Raw genomic sequence first — 23,705 nt, forward strand, 5'->3', positions numbered from 1 at the left:
GAAAACTATAGGTCTGGGCTGGACAGCTTCAAAACACAGATGCGCTACATCTTCCATTAGCGGCCAAGACCATCTGTCACGGTCTGCGCAAAATTATCTCATAATGCTGAAATCCACCTGACGTTTGGGTATTTTCTGAAGTTTTTTGTTCTTTTGTTATGGCACCTGGAATTTGCTTTGTGGTTATTTTTCATTATTGGTATAATTCACATGATGAAAAATAAGAATGTATACCTTATTCTCCAAAAGTGAATAAGTGAAAAGAACTCAACAGATATCAAGTATCGAAATGTATTTTCTTACAGAAAGATATAATAGATATCCAAAAATTTCCAGGGATAGATCATGCCTTTGGAGGCTTATTCCTTGAATGTTTCATCTCTGGAAATCCCTGATAGGGATGAGAGGATTGATTTTGGTGAACATTTTTCTGTCAGGAAATTACCGAAGCCATAAGCATTTTCCCTCATTGATCTGCTTAGATAAAATGTGCTTGAAAAAGGCAAAATATCTTCTGTTCGGAACTACAGATTGTTAGGTTCAGGTGTTTCCAGTGAAAGGTATTGGTAATACTACAAAAACATTGTAGAAAATTGTGGTCTTCCAACCTTGTGGGAACAGTTTGGGGAAGACCCTCTTCTGTTCCAGCATTAATGTGCTCTGTTGACAAAGTCAGTTCCACAAAGACATGGTTTGACTGGTTTGAGGAACTCTAGTGTCTTGCACAGAGCCCTGACCTCAACCCTACTTAACTCCTTTGGGATGAATTGCAATGCCAATTGTAAGCCAGATCTTCTAATCCAACATCAGTACCTTACCTCACAAATTCTCTTTTAAATGATCGGGGGGTCTAGCCTTACCCTGCACCTCCAGCCTCATGGCACCAGTCTTGGAAATGTCTTTTTCAGTTCCAGCATGATTGTGCCCCTGTGTACAAAGCTGGCTCTATAAAGACATGCTTTGACTAGTTTGGTGTGGAGAAACTTGGGAGTCCTGCACAGACCCCTGACTTCAACCCTACTGAACACCTTTGAGATGAATTGGAACACCAATTGTGAGCCCAGTCTTCTCAACCAACCTCAGTACCTGACCTCACAAATGGGCACAAATTCCCACAGATGCACTCTATAATTCTAAATAAGTCTTTTCAGAAGATTGGAGGGTTTTATAGGAGGCAACTCCATATCAATGGCAATGGAGGGAGGGAACCCCATATTAATGGCTATAGTTTTTGGAATGAGATGTCCAGCTTTGTAAAGACATGGTTTGACCAGTTTGAGTGTTATTCACAAAGCCCTGACTTTCTACTAAGTACCTTTAGGATGAATTGGAAAACCGATGGCAAGCTAGGTCTTCCCAGAAAAGTGGAGTCTGCTGTAGAGGGGCCAACTCCATACTATTGGCCATGGTTTTGGACTAGGATGTCCAACAAGCTCATATAGGTGTGATGATCAGGTGTCAACATCTAGTGTATTATTGTAGAGCACATCATGCAGAGGCAGTAGATTTAAACAAACGTTTGTGGTCATCTGACCACCATATCTACCTATATGTTCAAAAGTATGTAAACCCCTTTTAGACTATTGTGCTCTTCCAAACTTGTGCTAACAGTTCGGTGAAGACCCTTTTCTGTTCCAGCATGACTGTGTCCCTGTGTACAATGCCACATCCATAAAGAAATGGTTTGACCAGTTTGGTGTGAACACCCTTGGAAAGACTTTAAATGTTGACTGCAAGCTGGGTCTTTTTTTTTTTTGGTGCCCAACATGTGGTTCAAAATGCGAGCCAGGTCTTTTTAACCAAAAGTGGTATCTGACCTCACAAATGGGCACAATTTCCCACAGATGCGTGGTACAATAATGTGGAAAGTCTTTACAGATCCCCCATAATAATGACCATGGTTTTTGGAATGAGATGTGCAGCTCCATAAAGACGTGGTTTGACCAGTTTTAGTGGCCAACATATAGGAGGCAACTCCATATTAATGGCCATGGGGTAGAACCCCATATTAATGACTGTGGTTTTTGGAATGAGATGTCCATCTCCATAAAGACATGGTTTGACCAGTTTGAGGGGCCAACATATAGCAGGCAACTCCATATTAATGTCCATGGGGGAACCCCATATTACTGACCTTGGTTTTTGTAATGAGATGTCCAGCTTCATAAAGACATGGTTCGACCAGTTCAAGTGGCCAACATACAGGAGGCAACTCTATATTAATGGCCATGGGGGTAACCCTATATTAATGACCATGGTTTTTGGAATGAGATGTCCAGCTCCATAAAGACAAGGTTTGACCAGTACAAGTGGCCAACATACAGTATAGGATGCAGCTCCATGTTAATAGCCATGGTGGGGACCCCATATTAATGACCATGATTTTGGAATGAGATATCCAGCTCCATAAAGACATTGGTTTGACCAGTTTGAGTGTCCTGCACAGAGCCCTAAACTCAACCCTACGGAACACCCTTGGGATGAATTGGAACACCGATGGCAGACCAGGTCTTTCTGGGAAAGTAGAGTCTTTTATAGAGGAGCCAATTCCATATTATTGGCCATGGTTTTGGAATAGGATATCCAACAAGCTCATATACAGTAGGTGTGATGGTCAGGTGTCAAAATCTATGTATTTTTTGTAGGCCAGAGGCAGTAGATTTAAAGCACACCTACGATGAGAGAAAAAGAGAGGCTACCAATGCTAGTCCTATGGCTCTCTCTGGTTTCAGTACATTCTGAGTCGCTGACCTGGAACAAGTAGTTTTTCACTTAAGGTCAGACGTAACCTTCAACCTTCAGACGTAACCTGCAAATAGATACAGTTACCTTTCGATTTATGTATGTATTCTTTGAAAAACTCTTGATAATTTATTTTGTTCAAACAGAGTAAGTTTGGTGAAGACCCTTTTCTAATAAATCTGCTTTATGTTGAACTGCTACATACTAGCTGAAAGTTGAAAGTAGGCAGATTGCTTGCTCTGCGAAATGATGGAAAGGAGGAGAAAGTAGTGAGGAGGGCTTTTAGAAGGTAAAGAACTCTGACTGCCCCGATATTTATTAGTTGTCTGGAAGGCATGCAGGAGGCGGGGCAGTGGCACCAAGTCTGCAGAACTGTTGACTCCGGAAAGAGCTAACACTATGTAGTTATATAGCCCAGCTGGGGTTGGTAATCATTACCATACAAATTTTTATTTTTTTTTGCATGTAAAATAGCTGCTGTATCGTGTTTCAGCTGTGTGTCGGTCCGGTTGGAATTTCCCTTTAAACTCTCATTTACATGAAGCGGCTTGTAATTTGCGTACGGTCGTTTTAAATTTGTGGTTGCATTTAACACCTTCCATGTCAGACACGCTGAACAATTCCTTGTTTTCTATAGCCCTGATTATAATAACGCTGTTCCTCCGCCGCGCATTCTCTCCGCAGCTGTCTGAAACCAAAAAGCTTTTTGTCTTCCAAGCGATGATGTGAAAAAATTTGGATAAGAAAGCGATTTGAGGGAGGTGGAAGGGTGACAAAGCCTTGTCAGATCCTCCGAGTACACCGAGATAAACTGTATTAGTAACGAGCCATCTGCTTCATTGTAACCAGCAGTAGCTGGGGGAATATCGCTTATTAATTATAATAACACTAATGGAGGACATATGGGGATTGGTGGCAGGCTCCTTTCTCTATGTGAGATCGGTGACGACATGGATATTAGGAGTTTGCAAGTCTTGTTTTTTTTTTTTTTTTTTTTACGATAAAATACAAGACCTAACAGAATGGTAGCACACTGGAATCTTGAATTGCTTGATAAATGCTTTATTGTGAAAGCCAGGCAAATGACAGGGAATGCAGTTGACACGTTTCACAAGAATGTATCTGGCTTGCTCAACATCGCACAACATCGGACTGATCTCCTAGGCAGGCTATTTAAGGTGCCACCCTGAGTCACGGCACACCCAAAAAAACACACCTGCACCAAAAGAGCAGCTCATGGATACATAAGAACATATGATATGATAAAAACATTTCATGAGTTAAAAAGGCAACAGTAAAGACACCATCATATTGCCCATGAAATAACCTCATATAATAAAATAAAAACAAAAATGAAAGCCAAAGAAAACACGACAATAAAGAATTGGGCGCCCAAAAAGATTAACTCACTCATAAAAATGGGGACTTGAAACGAGACTAAAAACTGGAAATACAAGACAGTCCTGAACAAATTTGTTCTATAAACAATATACATATGCAGATAAACCTGTAGATGCAAACATCCAGGAAATGCACTGTACAACAAAAATTGGAGTGACACATGATTCATTACTTAAAGCGGAGTTCCATCCACTTTTGAGAGGTGGTCTTTGTCAGAAACCATTAAATCAGGCCGAGACAGAAGTACAGTTAAATCACACTTGTTTAATAATAAAAGTAAAAAGAACAAACGTAGTCAAAACATAGCCAAAGTTCAGTAACTGGAACGGATAGTCAGTCAAGCCAGAAGTCAGGGATCAATGTAGTGGAACAGCAAGCGGGATCTGGAGCCAGAAGGGATGTCAGCAAAGCAAGTCTTGAACAGGATCGCAGAAGATAGTTTCTGTGATGTTGACCAAGGTGAAGGCAGAGCTCCTCTGGACTGGACGGCTTAAAGTGTAAGTAAACCCCCCTATCGTTTTCAGCCCAGGAAGCTGCCATCTTTGTCTCTGTTTATTCTACAGCTGCCATGATTCTGCACATGTGATCAGTTATGACACCAACCATTGGATGGTTTGACAGTTTGGTTGAGAGCACAACCAATGGGAGTGTTACATTTTCGGCACGTGCCGGAAATGAAACTGTTTTATGGATGGGTTTACTTCCGCTTTAAGTAGGCAGGACTGACGAGCAGGATATCATCAACAGCTGAGTAACTGTGGAGAGCTGGCAATTAGCCGTCAGCTGAGCGGCCAGGTCAGAGAAGGAAGGGCTGAGCCCAGCCCTTACAGTCTTAAACGAAAGACCACCTCTCTACCCCTCGTTTTTGGATATTGAAATTTTATTTTTTCCAATAGTACCTTTTTTGGAAGTACAAGTGTACTTCCGATTCAGCCGGGCCGTGGCCCAGGACGTCACGTCCTCTTCTTCGGCGAGCACCCCCATGTGTCCCAGAAGACAAGCCGGCCATTCACAAAGCGCCGCGGGACTCGAGCATGCGCATTCGGAAACCGGCAGTGAAGCCGCAAGGCTCCACTGCCGGTTTCCCTTAGTTGGAATGGCGGCGCCTGCACCCGATCCGATGGACGGATCAGCCTCGGGGGGGGGGGGGGGAGGTAGGGTGCGACATTGCGGACTCCCTGGACAGGTAAGTGTCCTTATTAAAAGTCAATAGCTACAGTGTTTGTAGCTGCTGACTTTTTTTAAAACACGGCTTTAATTATAAAAATGTCCCACTCAAAACTAATTCCAAATGGTATACGTGTTTTAAAGTGGAAAATCCAATGAACCTCTCTTTTACACAAGAGCTAAAATAGATCACCACCTTCCTTGGGTACTTGAACCTTTTCTAGAAACGGGACACAGAAACAGAAGCCCCACAGGAGACAACGCAGCAAAGGCACAAAAAAAACAGAAGAGGACACAAACAGGGATGGAAACAGGGGGTGGCAATCATTATGCACTCCGGAACTCCTCCCGCAGGATTTAAAGGGTTACTAAACCCCGATCCTCATCTTCGGGGGTCCCCCAATGGCACTTGCAGCTCCTCCCTGCATCTGGAAACCAGCTAGGAGACGAAACGTGTAGGGCGTGGCCGGATGTGTAGAGCGTACCGGAAGTGACGTAAGAGGCGCCGTGTTTGCGCTACGCAAGCTCTTTTAACTTGTTTTAATGTAAGGATCCATTTGGCGTTTGAATAAACCTGTATTGTTTATACATATTACAATATGGGAGGCTATTCTTTGTTCTCTTTCAATGGTTGGAACCATGAGTTGACCGTTTAATTCGGGAGCCCCGAAGGAGAAGTTTGACATCAGTATAGGGGGGTTCGAGTCCGGTCTAACACCACCTAGAATCGGAACCCCCAGCACGTTTGCAAATTGGAGATCCGCAGCTGTGAGCCTGTTTCCATCATATGAGATCCATAAGGTTGATTATACTTCTTACGGAGGTAAGGGCTCTGTGAGCATAATGCCGCGTACGCACGAGCGGACTTTCCGGCAGACAGCGGCAGAAGTTTTTTCACCTTAATGCATAGGATGCACGAGGGTTCACAACCCCTTTAACAGGTATAAACAATGTCCTCAATATTTCTGACAGGACTCTTTCTCCAGAAGAGACTTCTTTCCTTTCAATGGGTCTCAATTTTAGAGACATTTTAACATATTTGAAACTGTTCCTGACATTAATAAATTTGTTAGAAACATAGCTATCCAAAAGCATTAGTATAACGATAATACTGTTAATGGTCAAGTTGTTTCAGGTGGGTCTCCTACGGCACGTGGTGCTGTAGATGACAGCGCATTGCTTTCTTTTAGAGAGCCGTGTGCATTGGGTGCCTTGGGTTGGTTGGGTTGACTTGGGGTGACTTGGAGGAATTGTCATGGGAGGGTACAGTGGAAACCGGTGGAGTAAATAAGTTCACATGTCAAACTTTTGACACAATTAAAAAATGTTCTGATTTTTATCCGGTTAGTGCACGTTGTCCTGAAATGGATAAATTCCAGAAATTTGTAGAAAGAGATCTTACTGCTTTATTCATACAATCTGCATCAGGCACGTGCACTAGACGAGATAACCTCTCACTCCAGGAAAGGATAGCCCTCAAAATTGTGGAGAACGATACATCCATAGTTATTAGAAATTCTGATAAAGGGGGTTTGGTGGTCCTCCTGGGTGTGGAACAATATAGGTGTGAGGCAGAGAGACAACTATTGAATTTAGAGACTTATTGCAGACTCAAGGGAGATCCTACTAAGAGATTTAAAATGTTACTGACCAGTTTTGGTCATCAAAGGGGTTAAATTAGGCATTTTTGAGGGAAAAAAAATATCTCAGGTTTAATTCCTGAATACCCCACCGCCCCCATTTTTCACCACCTTCCCAAGACTCACAAGGGGCTTCACGCATTACATGGGAGACCGATTATTTTGGGTATTGGCTCCCTTAATGACAAATTGGGTCAGTAGTTGGATGGTATATTGCAACCATTGGTGTGCAGTCTGCCCAGCCATTTGAAGGACACTAATCATTTACTGAGTATTGCAGACGGTACTAGATGGGGGGCCAATTCCACGTGGATCATCTGCAATGTCTCAAACTTATATTCTTGTATCCCACATGCTCAGGCAGTGGAAGCAGTTGCTTTCAATGGGGAATGGTTTCTCCAAAAGTGTGGAGCAGCCATGGGAGCCAAGTTTTCACCTTCACTTGCCAATTTTATATATGGGGTGGTGGGAACGCCACCACATGTATGGTGTTAATAATCCTTTTAGATCACAGATTAAAATGTTTTATCGGTGCTCTGATGTATGGGGTGGACTCTGATGTGAAGGAGGGCTCTGATGTGATGGAGGAGGGCTCTGATGTGATGGGGGGGGCTCTGATGTGATGGGGGGCTCTGACGTGATGTAGGAGGGCTCTGATGTGATGGGGGGGGGGGCGCTCTGATGTGATTAAGGACCTTTGAGGTGAAGGGGGACATCTGATTTGATAGGGGGACCTTTGATGTGATGGGGGGGGGCATTTGATGTGCTGAGGGGAGGACCTCTAATGTGCTGGGGAGCTCTGATGTGATGGGAAGGCTCTAATTTGATGTGGGGGGTGGGCTCTGATGTGATGTGGGGACCTCTGATGTGATGGAGGGGCGGGCTCTGATGTGATAGGGAGCTCTAATGTGATGGGAGTTCTGATGTGATGGGGGGAGGGCCCCTGATGTGATTGGGGGGGTCCTCTGATGTGATGGGGGACCTCTGATTTGATGGGGGGACCTCTGATGTGATGGGGGACCTCTGATATGTTGGGGGTACCTCCGATGTGATTGGAGGACCTCTGATGTGATGGGGACCTTTGATGTGATGGGGGGATGTGATGGGAGGACCTCTGGTGTGATGGGAGGACCTCTGATGTGATGGGGGACCCTCTGATGTGAAGAGCAGCTACCGATATGGAGTTAATAAGAAAGCTCTAATTTGATGGGGGACCTCTGATGTAATGGGGGACCTCTGATGTGATGGGGGGGGGCATCTGATGTGATGGGGGGGGGGCTCTGAAGTGATAGGGAGCTCTAATGTGATGGAGTCCTCTGATGTGATGGAAGGACCTCTGATGTGATGGGGGACCTCTGATATGTTGGGGGTACCTCCGATGTGATTGGAGGACCTCTGATGTGATGGGGACCTTTGATGTGATGGGGGGATGTGATGGGAGGACCTCTGGTGTGATGGGAGGACCTCTGATGTGATGGGGGACCCTCTTATGTGAAGAGCAGCTACCGATATGGAGTTAATAAGAAAGCTCTAATTTGATGGGGGACCTCTGATGTAATGGGGGACCTCTGATGTGATGGGGGGGGCATCTGATGTGATGGGGGGGGGGCTCTGAAGTGATAGGGAGCTCTAATGTGATGGAGTCCTCTGATGTGATGGAAGGATTTCTGATGTGATGTGGGGATGACCTCTGATGTGATGGGGGACCTCTGATGTGATGGGACCTCTGATGTGATGAGGGGTCCTCTGATGTGATTGGGGGACCTCTGATGTGATGTGGGGGGACCTCTGATGTGATGTCACTTGGACCTCTGATGTGATTAGGGGACCTCTGATGTTATGGGGGTCCTCTGATGTGATTGGGGGACCTCTGATGTGATGGGGGGGACCTCTGATGTGATGGAGGACCTCTGGTGTAATGGGGGGGACCTCTGATGTGATGGAGGACCATTGATGTGATGGAGGACCACTGATGAGTTGAGAGGACCTCTGATAAGATGGGGGGTGGGCTCTGATGTGATGGGAGGACCTCTGATGTAATGGAGTCCTCTGATGTGATGGAAGGATTTCTGATGTGATGTGGGGATGACCTCTGATGTGATGGGGGACCTCTGATGTGATGGGACCTCTGATGTAATGGGGTCCTCTGATGTGATGTGGGCAGACCTCTGATGTGATTGGGGGACCTCTGATGTGATGTCACGTGGACCTCTGATGTGATGGGGGGACCTCTGATGTAATGGGGTCCTCTGATGTGATGTCACGTGGACCTCTGATGTGATGGGGGGACCTCTGATGTGATGGGGGGATCTCCGATGTGATAGGAGGACCTCTGATGTGATTGGGGGACCTCTGATGTGATGGGGGGACCTCTGATGTGATACAGGACCTCTGGTGTAATGGAGGACCTCTGATGAGTTGAAAGGACCTCTGATAAGATGGGGGGGCTCTGATGTGATGGGAGGACCTCTGATATGATGGCAGGACCTCTGATGTGATGGGAGGACCTCTGATGTGATGGGGAACCTCTGATGAGTTTGGAGGACCTCTGGTGTGATGGAAAGACCTCTGAGGTGATGGGGGGACCTTTGATGTGATGGGGGAGGGGGGGCTCTGATGTGATGGAAGGACCTCTGATGTGAAGAGCAGCTACCGATATGAAGTTAATGTTATTAAGGTGGTTGGGTGCATCGCCCCAGGCTCAAGTTTCCCCTTGATAGGTGATATTTACGTTTTTTAAATTTTACCCTAAGGTATGTTGTTCTTCTCTCTTTTATTTTTTCCGGCAGAATGTACTCTGGGGTGTCTGATGTTCTACATTATATGATAATGCCGATGTAAAGCAGCCGAGGAAAAGGCAGAGAATTTAGGATGCAATAAAAAATAAAGTGTTGAAGATGAAGAGTCCCATTCATGGTGGAGCACAATACGTCATGATTGGAGGTGTGAAGGGTCTTTCATGAGGATGACGGCTGTATTATCTTCATATACATGCAGGAAACTTTCCATCTGATAACATTAAAGGGATTAATTTCATTTCACAATGACAAGAGCCCATTGTATGACATTGTCCTTCACTTCCTGCACGGCCATTCATGATTGTTGGTGTTGTGGGTACTAATTGGGACATCATCTTCATCAGCAATCCACAAAAATGATAATTCACCAACCAGTGGACTTCCCATCCTGGACAGAGCGTGCACGTCGAACGTAAATGGTCCAGAATGGCGACCCTTACGGGGCAGATACATAAGAGGTTGCGATATTTTATTACAACTTAGTGATGGGCGTTGAATGTGAACAGACGGCTCGCCCTTTATATCGATGAACGTTACACATTACTGTGCGCTGCGTAGGGCAACCTATTCAAAATGAACGGGTGGGCACGCCCCTCAGCGGCCTAGAAATTGGACCTGCGCCTTTTTTTGACAATGTAGTGCGCTGCACTGCTATGCAGAGCACCTTCGTTGGCAAAGTGCATTGGGGTACCAGTAAGAATGGCTACGCCATATGGCACCATCGCCAGTAGCATGCGGTGCCACGCGATGCGGTATTGTGAATTGAACCGCGCCAATGTGAATGAGGCCTTAAAGCTGAACTATCATAATTACCCCAGCATTGGGGCTCTCCTCTAATCTCTCTTTAGGGCACCGTCACACTTGTGCGACTTGTCATGCGATTTTGGACAAGTCACAGCCCATTGTTTGCAACGGCACCCACCAGTCACTATATAAAGTATCTGGGCGCATTTTAGTAGATCTAATACTATAAAATCTTGTATAAGATCATTTTCCGTCCTTTTACATCTGAAGCTTTCATTAAAATAACACCTGGTGATCCTGCCATGAAGACTCTTCAGGCACTTCCCGTTGTAAGATGACGACAGTGGCGTCACTAGGGTTTGTGTCACCCCACCCCCCCCATAGGGCTCTCTCCTGTCTAGCCTGTCACAGTGCCCTGCAGGGCGCCGGTCAGCCTAGTTTCGAGCCATCAGCCCCCGGTCACGGTGCGCGCCCCAAACCGGCCCCTGTAAATGATGTGGTCGGTGCCGGATGGGGGGTGACACCGTCGCGGTTGGATATCACTTCCTACTTGATGGTGTCACCCCTCTGGCGAATGTCACTCAGGTGCAGTCCAGACCCCCATAGCGATGCCACTGAATGACAACTGTGGCACTGGGCAGGCTAGTTTTGAGCCGGCAGCCCATGGTCACGGTGGGCGCCCCAAACCGGCCCCTGTAAATGATGTGGTCGGTGCCGGATGGGGGGTGACACCGTCGCGGTTGGATATCACTTCCTACTTGATGGTGTCACCCCTCTGACGAGTGTCACTCAGGTGCAGTCCAGACCCCCATAGCGATGCCACTGGATGACAACTGTGGCACTGGGCAGGCTAGTTTTGAGCCGGCAGCCCATGGTCACGGTGGGCGCCCCAAACCGGCCCCTGTAAATGATGTGGTCGGTGCCGGATGTGGGTGACACCATCGTGGTGGAATATCACTTCCTACTTGATGGTTTCACCCGGGTGGATTCCGCACCCCCATAGCGACACCACTGGATGACAACTGGGGCGTAGGCAGGCTAGTTTCGGGGTCGGCAGCCCATGGTTATGGTGCGCACCCCAAAGTGTCCCTTGTAAATGATGCGGTCGTGGCTGATGGGGGTGACACCATTGTGGTTGGATATTACTTCCTACTTGATGGTGTCACCCCACTGGTGGGTGTCACCTGGGTGCAGTCCACACCCCCCATAGCGATGCCACTAGATGACAACTGTTACCCAATTGTGCTCCTGCGTTGTCACCCTGGTGGAGACTACAAGCGCCTGCGGTGACATTATTTGCACAGACATGGTCCACCATTGTCACTATGAGGACGCCAGTCCGGAGCGATATGGAGCCGATGTCAGCAGCGTGCGGGTAGACAGGAAGTGGCTGAAAGAGGCTGGAGGAGATCAGCAGCACTGAGATTTAAAAAATACAAATGGAAAAAAAGGTGAAAGGTGAAAGCGAGATTTTATTTTTAAAAAGACAATTGTTTATAATACACGGTGCTTTATCAAACAAAATGTTAGGTTCATGTCTACTTTAAGGATGGTTTAAGGAAGGAAGGGTAACCCGTAGAAGTCGCACATCTATGGCAACCTCGGCCAGGCCACGCCCCCATGGTATAAACGGGTTCAAAAGGGAGCTCTTGGCACTCACAACTACTCTGCACCGAATGTTCACACAGAAAAAAAAAGATACTTTTAAATGATTTATTATGTTTCTTGTTAGAAGGTTCTGATATTTACTGTACTGCATCCCCTGAGGAAGCCCCATTATAGGGCGAAACATGTTGGGAACCACACCATCGTGCTGCATATTAAAGGATTGTACTGTGTGGGTCTTTCTTAATACAATTGTGCTGTTTTTATGTATTAATAAAATGTGTATTTTTTTTTTTCATTTGATTTAATATGCACCTTTAAAAATCCCACAAATCTTCTACTTTCCACTCACACCATGCAGGTTCAGTGGAGCACATTTGTCTCAATGGGCTGCCCTACATACAAAAGAAGCCCCTGAGCCACTGGCAGGGCAGTAAAAACACATGGCTGAGCCACATTTTTAACCACTCCCCATAAGCTGCTGTCGCTGTACTTTGCTTTGCCACCAGGCAAAACGTATCCCCACTATTTGCATTTGGTAGGCAGTGCCACGTGCCGAACGCAGCTTGTTTAAATGAATAGGGCGGTGCTGCAACCGCCCCCTGCGACCACACGCAATGCACACAGTGGGGGTGCGATGCCATGGGCTATTAAGGCTTAAAACAGGCCCTCTAAAAAAAGCAATCCACAGCAGGTCGATCTTCAGGGGGGGGTCTGATATTAGTGTAAATAAGCCCTTGATGTGTTGGCCCATAGAAATCAATCGCAATGCTTGCAATGCGTTTTGATGCGTTGTCATTGACTTCTGTGGGCCTAAAATGCAGAAAGAAACGGGCATGTTGTATTTTTCAAAAACCTGTCACACCACAGCCCTGATCAACACGTGTTACCAAGTCTTGGGCCTCATTCACAATAGTGGCAAGTTTACCGCCCCTCTGAAAAGTGATCTGCAGTAGTTTGCTTTTCAGATGCAGTTAAGTGGTGGTTTCCAGTTGTTCAGCAGGTGATACTGCAGCCCCCTAAATGCTAAAAGGGGGGGGGGGGGTTTGCAATCACAAGGGGGACATTCCAATGCCAAGCGGTTGGCATGCGGTTAGTGCCATGGCTCTTTTACCTTTAATGCGGCCCTTTTGTCTTCTATGCGGCCCCTTTACTTTCAATGCTTCCAATGTGGCCCCTTTACTTTCAATGTGGCCCCTTTACCTGCAATAGCTGTACTTGACAAGTGGCACTGCCAGCTAAGGGCCAGTTCACACCACATGCAGCCCAGTGCGTTCTTTTTTCTGCATCAAAAACGCATTATATTGTTTCCAATGGCATAGTTCACACCGGTGCGGTCAGTTCCAGAAAAAAAAAGTAGAACATGCTGCATTTTTCCTGCACTGGACTGTACTGGAATGCTGTAAAATGCATCAAAAACGCACCTAAATGCACCAAAAAGCGCACTTATTTAAGTTTAGGAAAAAAGAGGGGGGGGGGGGGACGCACTGGAATGTATCAAAAACGCACATGCAGAAAAGCATCTGGGACGCCTCCGGACTGCGTTTCTACGGTGTGAACCGGCCTTCAATGCGTTTTTTCACTTTAGAAATTGGAGTGGAGAACCAGTGACTAAAGTTCACATGGGAAGCAAAGGGGCAACAACAGGCAGTTAATGCGCATTTTTACCCCCCCCCCCCCCCCATTCTGACCAATCATTAACAAAATAACAATGGCTGCCACTCAGATCTGTACACATTGCACCAATTTAAACTCAACATGTCACATTGAGGACCAGTTCACACCATAGAAACGCAGTCCGGAGGCGTTCAGATGCTTTCCTGCATGTGTGTTTTTGATGCGTTCCAATGCATTCTTCCCCCTCTTTTTTAATACGTACACGTGTGTTCCAGTGCATTTTTGATGTGTTTTTGGTGCGTTTTTGATGCAGTCCAATGCATCCCCCCCCCTTTTTTTTCTTAACCTTAAGGGCCACTTCACACCACATAGAGTCCGGTGCGTTTTTTTCTGCATCAAAAACTCATGGTAAGTATGTTATATGGTTTTCAATGGCATAGTTCACACCAGTGCTTGCAGTTCCAGAAAAAAAAAAAAGTAGAACGTGCTGCATTTTTCCTGCACTGTACTGGAACGCTGTAAAATGCATCAAAAATGCACTGGAACACAAATGTCCTATAGAAGGTTAGGAAAAAAGAGGGGGGGGGGGGATGCACTGGACTGCATCAAAAACGCACCAAAAACAAACTGAAACGCACATGTCCTATAGAAGGTTAGGAAAAAAGAGGGGAGGGATGCACTGGACTGCATCAAAAACGCACCAAAAACGCACTGGAACGCAGAAAAGCATATGGAACGCATCCGATGTGAACCCCACATGCAGTTCAGTGTGTTTTTTTTCTGCTTCAAAAACGCATGGTAAGTAGGTTATATGGTTTTCAATGGCATAGTTCCCATCAGTGCTTGCAGTTCCAGAAAAAAAGTAGAACGTGCTGCATTTTTCCTGCACTGGACTGTACTAGAAGGCTGTAAAACGCACCAAAAACGCACCGGAACACACATGTCCTTATTTAAGGTTAAGAAAAAATAGGGGGGAAAATGCACTGGTGGACTGCATCAAAACGCATCTGAAACGCACCAAAAATGTGCATGCAGAAAAGCACCTGTAACGCATCCGGACTGCGTTTCTATGGTGTGAACTGGCCCTAAATACGGACATGTGTGTTCCAGTGCGTTTTTGGTGCACTTAAGTGCGTCCCAGTGCGTTTTTGGTGCATTTAGGTGCGTCTCAGTGCGTTTTTGATGCGTATGAAGACCAGTTCACACCATAGAAACGCAATCCGGATGCATTCCAGATTCTTTTCTACATGCGTGTTTTTGATGCGCTTTTGATGCGTTCCAGTGCATTTTTGATGTGTTTTTGGTGCTTTTTTTTTCCATGCAGTCCAGTGCATTTTATACAGACGTGTGCGTTCCAGTGCGTTTTTGGTGCATTTTACAGAGTTTCAGTGCAGTTCAGTGCAGGAAAAATGCGGTATGTTTTTTCTTTCTGGAACTGGAACGCACTGGTATGAAGGATGCCATTGGAAACCATATAACCGACTTTCCATGCGTTTTTCATGCAGAAAAAAAAAAAAAAAAAGCCTGCACTGGACTGCATGTGGTGTGAACTGGCCCTCAAAACGCACATCAACACACATCACCAATACATGTCAATGTGCGAAGGAAACGCAGATTGACGCATGACAAACGCACCTGCCTAACGCTACAATACAAAAAAAAAAAGAAAGCGCACACAAAGATGTAAATTGGCCGATATCCCCCCCGATGGATCTGCACAATGAAGTGTCCTCAGGCTGAGCGAGGTGTGAAGGACGCTCATTATGTAAAGTGACTGACAGCTCCTTTCATGTCTCCCCCACCACTGATGAGTTGATGAAATCTCCCCGGCTGAATGGTGATAGGTGGACGGCATGACTGACCCCTCCCACTGACAATAACCCCTCCCCTCCTGACTACACCTCCCAACAAAACAAATGTGTCCTCCACCAGTGACATGGCACAAGCACAAACTCCGACTCCCTGACCAGTTGGAAGGGTTTTTTTTTTTTTTGTTTTTTGTTTTTATTGAAATTTGGTATTTTTGGGGTTTTTTTTTTTTGAACCAACGAGCCGATTTTATCGGGTGAGATGAAGGAGAAGGCTGTGGAGCCGGAGAGGGCGATGGGTCGGCTTTCGGGATGGAAGAGTTGGGATCACCTTTCCGTGATAGACGAAGTGCTGATGACAACGGAGGACTGGAAGGTAAATATTTGAGGTGTGAGTCATGGGGGAGGGGGGGAATTCCACCATACACTGTACAATCTGCTTATATCTACCATCAACTATGTAGTGCAAGTGCCTGGACTGGATACAAAATGCAATCAATCGTTTAGGTTTGTCCTTTCATCGTTTTATCAGGTCTAATGCCGCGTACACACGAGCGGACTTTTCGACCGGACTGGTCCGGCGGACTTCCAACGGACTTTCCCAACGAAGGGACTTGCCTACACACGATCACACCAAAGTCCGACGGATCCGTACGTGATGACGTACACCGGACTAAAATAAGGAAGTTGATAGCCGGTGGCCAATAGCTGCCCTAGTGTGGGTTTTCGTCCGTCGGACCAGCATACAGAAGAGCGGATTTCTCGATAGGAACTGGGTCCGGCGGAGTTCCGGCGTAAAGATTTGAAGCATGTTCCAAATCTAAAGTCCGTCAGATTTTCCACCGAAAAAGTCAGCTGAAGGTCCGATGAAGCCCACACACGGTCGGATTGTCCGCCGGACCCGGTCGAAAAGTCTGCTCATGTGTACGCGGCATTAGGGCTCGTTCACTTGTGCTTTGGTCTCTGAAGTGCGATCTGTGTTCGGATCGCTCTTCAGAGGTGGTGAGGAGAACCCATGGCTTGAACCCCCACGGTAGCACGCTGCAACCATATGCATTGCACCCTCTTTTACGGGGCACTTGCAGAGCAGTCCCCATTCACTTGAATGGGTTGCACTCGGCGGGTGCTACTCCCACAAAAAGCGACGGGGGGGGGGGGCGGGGGGCGGTATTGCTGCCACAGCTAGGGAGCGAAGCATCATGGCTATGGCATATGTACACGCGGTGGGGGGGGTAAAAACTCAGCTCAGTCACAGGATTAACGGCCCCTCAGCCGTTAGTGTGAATGAGCCCTACGGGAGATTGCCTAGTGTATGGCCAGCGTAGCGGTTGGTCAATAATGGAACAAATGGCTCTCTATGGAGTAAGCTACACAAGTAAAGTGTAGTAAGAATCGGTCGCAACACAACCGGCGCCCTATGCGATCGTGTGAGGTTAATCGCTACGTACGTTCCACTCGTCTATCTGACTCCATAGGGAGCCATTTGTTCGAATCCCGAATTCACGGCTTGCAACTTTACTAGTCTGATTGAGCCAAACATACTTTAGCCCCACCCCCCCTGTTCACACCAGTGCGATTTGTCATGCGATTTGACGGTTCCAGATCTCATGACAAGTCGCAGCCCATTGCCGGCAATGGAACTGTTCAAAAGGCTTGCGACTCTGAAAAGGGTCCCTGCGCTACTTTTTGCGGATTTTTCATTGCAACTTTGCGTAGACTTCTGATGTATGAAGTCGTCAAGCCGCAATGAAATCGGCAGTGCAAATCGCACTGATGTGAGGCTTTGAAAATCGCGCTGAAGTATCGAGGCTGGCTGGTGGGTCAATGCAGAATTGGGGCGACCGTGTGGGCAAATACTAAGGTTGGCTATATACAAGGGACGGGACAGGGGGTGGGCGGGAGGGGCGGCTTGTCAGTTTGCCATCTGTACCCTGGGCACTGGGTGACCTTGTCCCAGCACTGGTTGTACACTATATATAGCATTTCAAATTAAAATTTGCACTCAAACTAATGGACTTTACTGAACTGTTAGAAATTCATTCATTCGAGTAAAAAAATGTTCCGCCCTCCTCCAGTTTGAGGGGGATCTGAGCTTTCTAATCCTGTGTGATGAAAGATATCGATCGTGTATTTATTTATTCCTTTCATTGATATGGGGATGAACATTATAGGATGGTTGTGTCTTTGTAGTATGGACAGTTTTCCTGTAATACTTTTATTAGGTGTGGAATGGATGTTGTAGAGAGGGAAATGTTTCAGTTTGTTGTGTTTTGTATATTCTTGATGTTTATTTAGCATTTGTTTCTGTATTTGTTTATTCATTATATTGATTTGGTGATGAACATTATAGGATGTTTGTGTCTTTGCAGTATGGACGGTTTTCCTGTAATACATTTATTGGATATGGACGTTGTAGAGGGGAAAATGTTTCAGTTTGTTGTGTTTTGTATATTATTGTTTATGTGGTATTTGTTTTTGTATTTGTTTATTCATTATATTGATTTGGTGATGAACATTATAGGATGGTTGTGTCTTTGTAGTATGGACGGTTTTCCTGTAATACTTTTATTGGGTGTGGATGTAGAGAGGGATATGTTTCAGTTTGTTTCGTTTTGTATATTATTGGGTTTTTTTTGGTATTTGTTTCTGTATTTGTTTATTCATTATATTGATTTGGTGATGAACATTATAGGATGTTTGTGTCTTTGCAGTATGGACAGTTTTCCTGTAATACATTTATTGGATATGGATGTTGTAATGGGGAAAATGTTTCAGTTTGTTGTGTTTTGTATATTATTGTTTATGTGGTATTTGTTTTTGTATTTGTTTATTCATTTCATTGATTTGGTGATGAACATTATAGGATGTTTGTGTCTTTGCAGTATGGACAGTTTTCCTGTAATACATTTATTGGATATGGATGTTGTAATGGGGAAAATGTTTCAGTTTGTTGTGTTTTGTATATTATTGTTTATGTGGTATTTGTTTTTGTATTTGTTTATTCATTTCATTGATTTGGTGATGAACATTATAGGATGTTTGTGTCTTTGCAGTATGGACAGTTTTCCTGTATGTGCCGGTTCACACAGGGGCGGCTTCAACGTCGCCCGACTCTCGTCCGACTCTGAAGCCGCCCCGTACAGCGCGACTTCAGCACGGCTTGCAAAATGACTTCTGTATAGGAGTCAATGCAAGCCGCTCCGAAGTCGCCCCAAAGTTGTACAGGAACCTTTTTCTAAGTCGGAGCGACTTGATTCGCTCCTATTAGAACGGTTCCATTGCAATGCGTGGAGCGCGACTTGTCAGGCGGCTAAGTCGTCTGACAGGTCGCCCCTGTGTGAATCGGCACTAATGCCGCGTACACACGATCGGGATTTTGGTCGGAAAAAGATATGTCGGCTTTTCCGACGGGATTCCACTCAAGCTTGGCTTGCAGACACACGGTCACACAAAAGTTCGCTGAACTTTCGACCGCCAAGAACGCGGTGACGTACAACACTACGATGAGCCGAGAAAATGAAGTTCAATGCTTCCGAGCATGCATCGAATTGTTTCCGAGCATGCGTAGGAATTTTGCGCGTCGGAATTGCCACAGACGATCGCATTTTCGGATAGGAACTTTCGCCGACCGAAAAATTGAGAACCTGCGCTCAATCTTTTTTGCTGGCTGGAATTCGGCCAGCAAAAGTCCGATGGAGCGCACACACGGTCGCATTTTCCGACCAAAAGCTCTAATCGGTCTTTTGCTGGCCGAATTTCCGATCGTGTGTACGCGGCATAATCCTTTTATTGGGTGTAGATGTTATAGAGGGAAATGTTTCAGTTTGTTGCGTTTTGTATTTCATTGTTTATTTGGTATTTGTTTTTGTTTATTATTTTTTTATTGATTTGGTGATGAACATTGCAGGATGTTTGTGTCTTTGTAGTATGGATGATTTTCCTGTAATACTTGTATTAGGTGTAGATGTAGAGAGGGAAATGTTTCAGTTTGTTGCATTTTGTATATTATTGCTTATTTTGTATTTATTTCTGTGTTTGTTTAGTCATTTCATTGATTTGGGAATGGACATTGCAGGATGTTTGTGTCTTTGAAGTATGGACAGTTTAACTGTAATACCTTTGTTGGGTGTAGATGTTGTAGAGAGGGAAATGTTTCAGTTTGTTGTGTTTTATATATTATTGATGTTTATTTTGTATTTGTTTATTCATTTCATTGATTTGGGGTATGAACATTATGTGATGTTTGTGTCTTTGTAGTATGGATGATTTTCTGGATGAACATTATGTGATGTTTGTGTCTTTGTAAGTATGGACGATTTTCCTGTAATACTTGTATTAGGTGTAGATGTAGAGCGGGAAATGTTTCAGTTTGTTGCATTTTGTATATTATTGTTTTTTATTTTGTATTTGTCTCTGTATTTGTTTATTCATTTTATTGATTTGGTGATGAACATTATGTGATGTTTCTGTCTTTGTAGTATGGACAGTTTTCCTGTAATACCTTTTTATTGGGTGTAGATGTTGTTGAGAGGGAAATGTTTCAGTTTGTTGCGTTTTGTATATTATTGATGTTTATTTTGTATTTGTTTATTCATTTCGTTGATTTGGTGGTGAACATTATGTGATGTTTGTGTCTTTGTAGTATGGTCGATTTTCCTGTAATACTTGTATTAGGTGTAGATGTAGAGTGGGAAATGTGTCAGTTTGTTGCGTTTTGTATATTATTGATGTTTATTTTGTATTTTGTAGTTTGTTGTAATTTGTGTTTCTTGTGATATCTCTGAATAGAATAGGACCGCTGTATATTGAATTAGAAGGCTCTGTAGGATACAGTCTGGTACTCTGCTTGTCTTTTATGTATTTGCAGTGCAGAGAACAATGGCTGACCATAAACACCGGTCGGGTAGGTGGGTGTTATCCAATCACATTGTACAGTGAACACGTCCGGTCAGATCACCCAAGTGTGCTTGTGTAACGGCCAACTTGGACGTCTACCTTGTTTTGATGTGTGTGTTACCACGAGCGTTACCATGCTGCAAGTCACATGTGTTGTGCAATGTTCCAAGGTGACTTACCTGCACTGTAGCATATTGCAATGCTTGGTAGTTTGTTACAAAAACAAAAAAGCCTTTTGTTCAATTTTAGATATGCGCTAGCTTAGGTTGACAGCCCATTCATGTTGCTTTAACGCAATGCACATTGATGTGCAACACAACATGCGTTACCAAACTACAAAGAAAAGAAAACTGACCCTTAAGCCCCGTACTCATAAGCCGAATATCGGCCAGTTATACAGAACCCGGGCGACCTATGGCCAGTATGTACTATGGCAGCCTGACCTACAGAATCTATCTGAATGTCCGGCTTCTGTCAGAGGGGCATGACTGATTGCTGTCTGTGTCCCCGTTCTCTCTATTTGTCTATTTGAGACTGAAAGTGATGGGGAAATCACAGAACTTGAGTTGTCACCAGAAAGGAATCCGGAGAAATATTCAATGGGGATTTCTTTTGATTGTTGTTGGAGGAGAGAACATCCAGAAGAGAAAGTGAAGGTGATACCGCCGAAAGGCATCCAGAGTTTCTGCCCTCGGTCATCCATTACATTGAAGTGTCTCCAAAGCCAAAACTTTTCTCTCCCGTTGTGTCTACAGGAAAGAATGTGACTGCCAATAGGACACAAAAAATTCTGCTAACCATTTCCTTCTCCATCCCCCCCCAAAAAATGTGGCTTTAGGTATACTTTGTAAATGGTCATTATGGGCACATCCAGTCCAGGGGGCGACAGTGCATTTTATGGATTTTCATGGCCTCCTACTGATAGATTAGATACTGGAGAGGACCAGCATTAGGACAAGCCTGGACAACCACTGAAGAGGACATCAAAGCCCCACCTGCACTTGAAGTCACCCAACTGAACCATGACTGCTGATAAGGCGGTACAGCCAGCTCTTCTGAATTAGGCCCAGGCCCCATCAGTTCAAAAGGGGGGCCCAGGCACCTTCCAAGGGTGGAGGACCAGCTGTACTGCTGACACCAATCCTCTTTTGGCTCCCCCCTTCAGTTTTTCTGGCTTCTCCTCTTCTCCCTGCCTCTGGGATAGGTACAATATCTGCACCCCCACCCCCACTCTGATCACCCCTACCCCTGTGCTGTCTAGGCCCCCCCCCTGTGTGCCACCCCCACTCCGCAGCTTGTTCACATGTGCTTTGCTTTTTGAAGATCAGTCCACCTTAGGGTTTCTCTTCGAAGGGCATTTGACAGACCATAATAATTTCAGGGTGGGGGGCCCTGTCAGGTAGGCTGCACAGGTCCCCGTGATTTCCAACAGCAGCCCTGGGCTGGACCACCCCACCTGCTGCTTTAAGAGGGCATTGGATCCTAGGAGCCGCACCTGCGTTCGCTGTTTTACCATGGTGAGGACAAGGCATCTCAATAGTTGTGGATCCACAACACCTTGACATTAGAAGTCCTCACACACAATGCCCCATGCTGTGAGAACATTCGTTTGCATTGCATAAAAGAACTAGGAATGTGCACCTGTGCATGTTCCTAGTTTCCATACCCCTCTATCAAACTGACAGCTTCACCATTGAATTATTATTGAGTTGCCCGGCGCTGATACATTTGGTCAGGGTACCTAGGTGAAAGGGTTGTACAAAAAATAGCACGCACAACCCGATGCAGAGGGAACCATCGTCCAAATCCTCCAGCTTAGCGCTTTCATTTTCCAGTATAACAGAAAACATTTGATTGGTTGATCCGAGAAAGAGCTGTTCCAGGATTTTGCACCAATGCCAATGACAGCGCAGTGTAAAGGTGTGTCGGTGTATTTCTTGGATAATGGAAATAGTGTCCGCCATTATAAGTCAGCAAATAACCAATACCACCAATCAGCGGGCTCATTGTAATTGCTTTGGATGTGGATTTGATCGCTCCTCCTTGTTTGTGTTTCCAGCTGGTTTATTTTTTACCAGTAGATATATAGAAGGGGCTGTAAATTGTCTAGCTTGGGTTAGACTGTGTTTGTTTTAGCAAACTGAGGCTGAAAGGCCAGTGTTTGTGTTTATTTGATGGGCTGCTGGTCATCCCAGAAGTGTGAAGCTCCTTGGAATGTTGGGAGTTATTGTGGAATTTGGTCACCTGCTTGTAGTGGATTCGGCACGGCTGGCCGGTCAGTTTATTGTCTTCATCAGCCTTTCTCAACCATTTTACCCCAAAGGAACCCTTGAAATAAATTTCAGGTCTCAAGAAACCCCTACTAAGATCAGTTACATTTGTGGTGGTCACTGGGAAAATGCCCCACACATTGGTGGTGTGCATTGGGATTGCATCCTGTAGGGTGTTAGTGTTGCATCCAGTAGGGTGTTAGTGTTGCATCCGGTAGGGTGTTAGTGTTGCATCCTGTAGGGTGTTAGTATTGCATCCAGTGGGGTGTTAGTATTGCATCCAGTGGGGTGTTAGTATTGCATCCTGTAGGGTGTTAGTGTTGCATCTAGTGGGGTGTTAGTATTGCATCCGGTAGGGTGTTAGTATTGCATCCTGTAGGGTGTTAGTGTTGCATCCAGTGGGGTGTTAGTATTGCATCCAGTGGGGTGTTAGTATTGCATCCTGTAGGGTGTTAGTATTGCATCCTGTAGGGTGTTAGTATTGCATCCTGTAGAGTGTTAGTATTGCATCCAGTGGGGTGTTAGTATTGCATCCTGTAGGGTGTTAGTATTGCATCCTGTAGGGTGTTAGTATTGCATCCTGTAGGGTGTTAGTATTGCATCCTGTAGAGTGTTAGTATTGCATCCAGTGGGGTGTTAGTATTGCATCCTGTAGAGTGTTAGTATTGCATCCAGTGGGGTGTTAGTATTGCATCCTGTAGGGTGTTAGTATTGCATCCTGTAGAGTGTTAGAATTGCATCCTGTAGGGTGTTAGTATTGCATCCTGTAGGGTGTTAGTATTGCATCCTGTAGAGTGTTAGTATTGCATCCAGTGGGGTGTTAGTATTGCATCCTGTAGGGTGTTAGTATTGCATCCTGTAGGGTGTTAGTGTTGCATCCTGTAGGGTGTTAGTATTGCATCCTGTAGGGTGTTAGTATTGCATCCAGTGGGGTGTTAGTGTTGCATCCTGTAGAGTGTTAGTATTGCATCCTGTAGGGTGTTAGTATTGCATCCTGTAGGGTGTTAGTGTTGCATC

General features: G+C 45.3%; 1 protein-coding gene across 6 annotated transcripts in view; it reads left to right on the top strand.

Annotated features, from left to right (window-relative positions):
- The window catches only part of PLEKHG5 (pleckstrin homology and RhoGEF domain containing G5), a 355,104-nt gene that overhangs the window by 289,382 nt on the left and 42,017 nt on the right, over window positions 1-23,705 (top strand). The window contains exon 1 of one of the 6 annotated variants that reach the window (XM_073603643.1): window positions 15,613-15,898. The exons of the other annotated variants lie outside the window; for them this stretch is intronic. Coding sequence (XP_073459744.1) covers window positions 15,785-15,898 — 114 coding nt within the window. The 5' untranslated portion in view covers window positions 15,613-15,784. Of the gene's footprint in view, window positions 1-15,612; window positions 15,899-23,705 lie in introns of those variants that run through there. 6 annotated transcript variants of the gene reach the window in all.

This window comes from Aquarana catesbeiana, linkage group LG10 (genome assembly GCF_042186555.1).
Source record: "Aquarana catesbeiana isolate 2022-GZ linkage group LG10, ASM4218655v1, whole genome shotgun sequence".
NCBI classification, from domain to species: domain Eukaryota; kingdom Metazoa; phylum Chordata; class Amphibia; order Anura; family Ranidae; genus Aquarana; species Aquarana catesbeiana.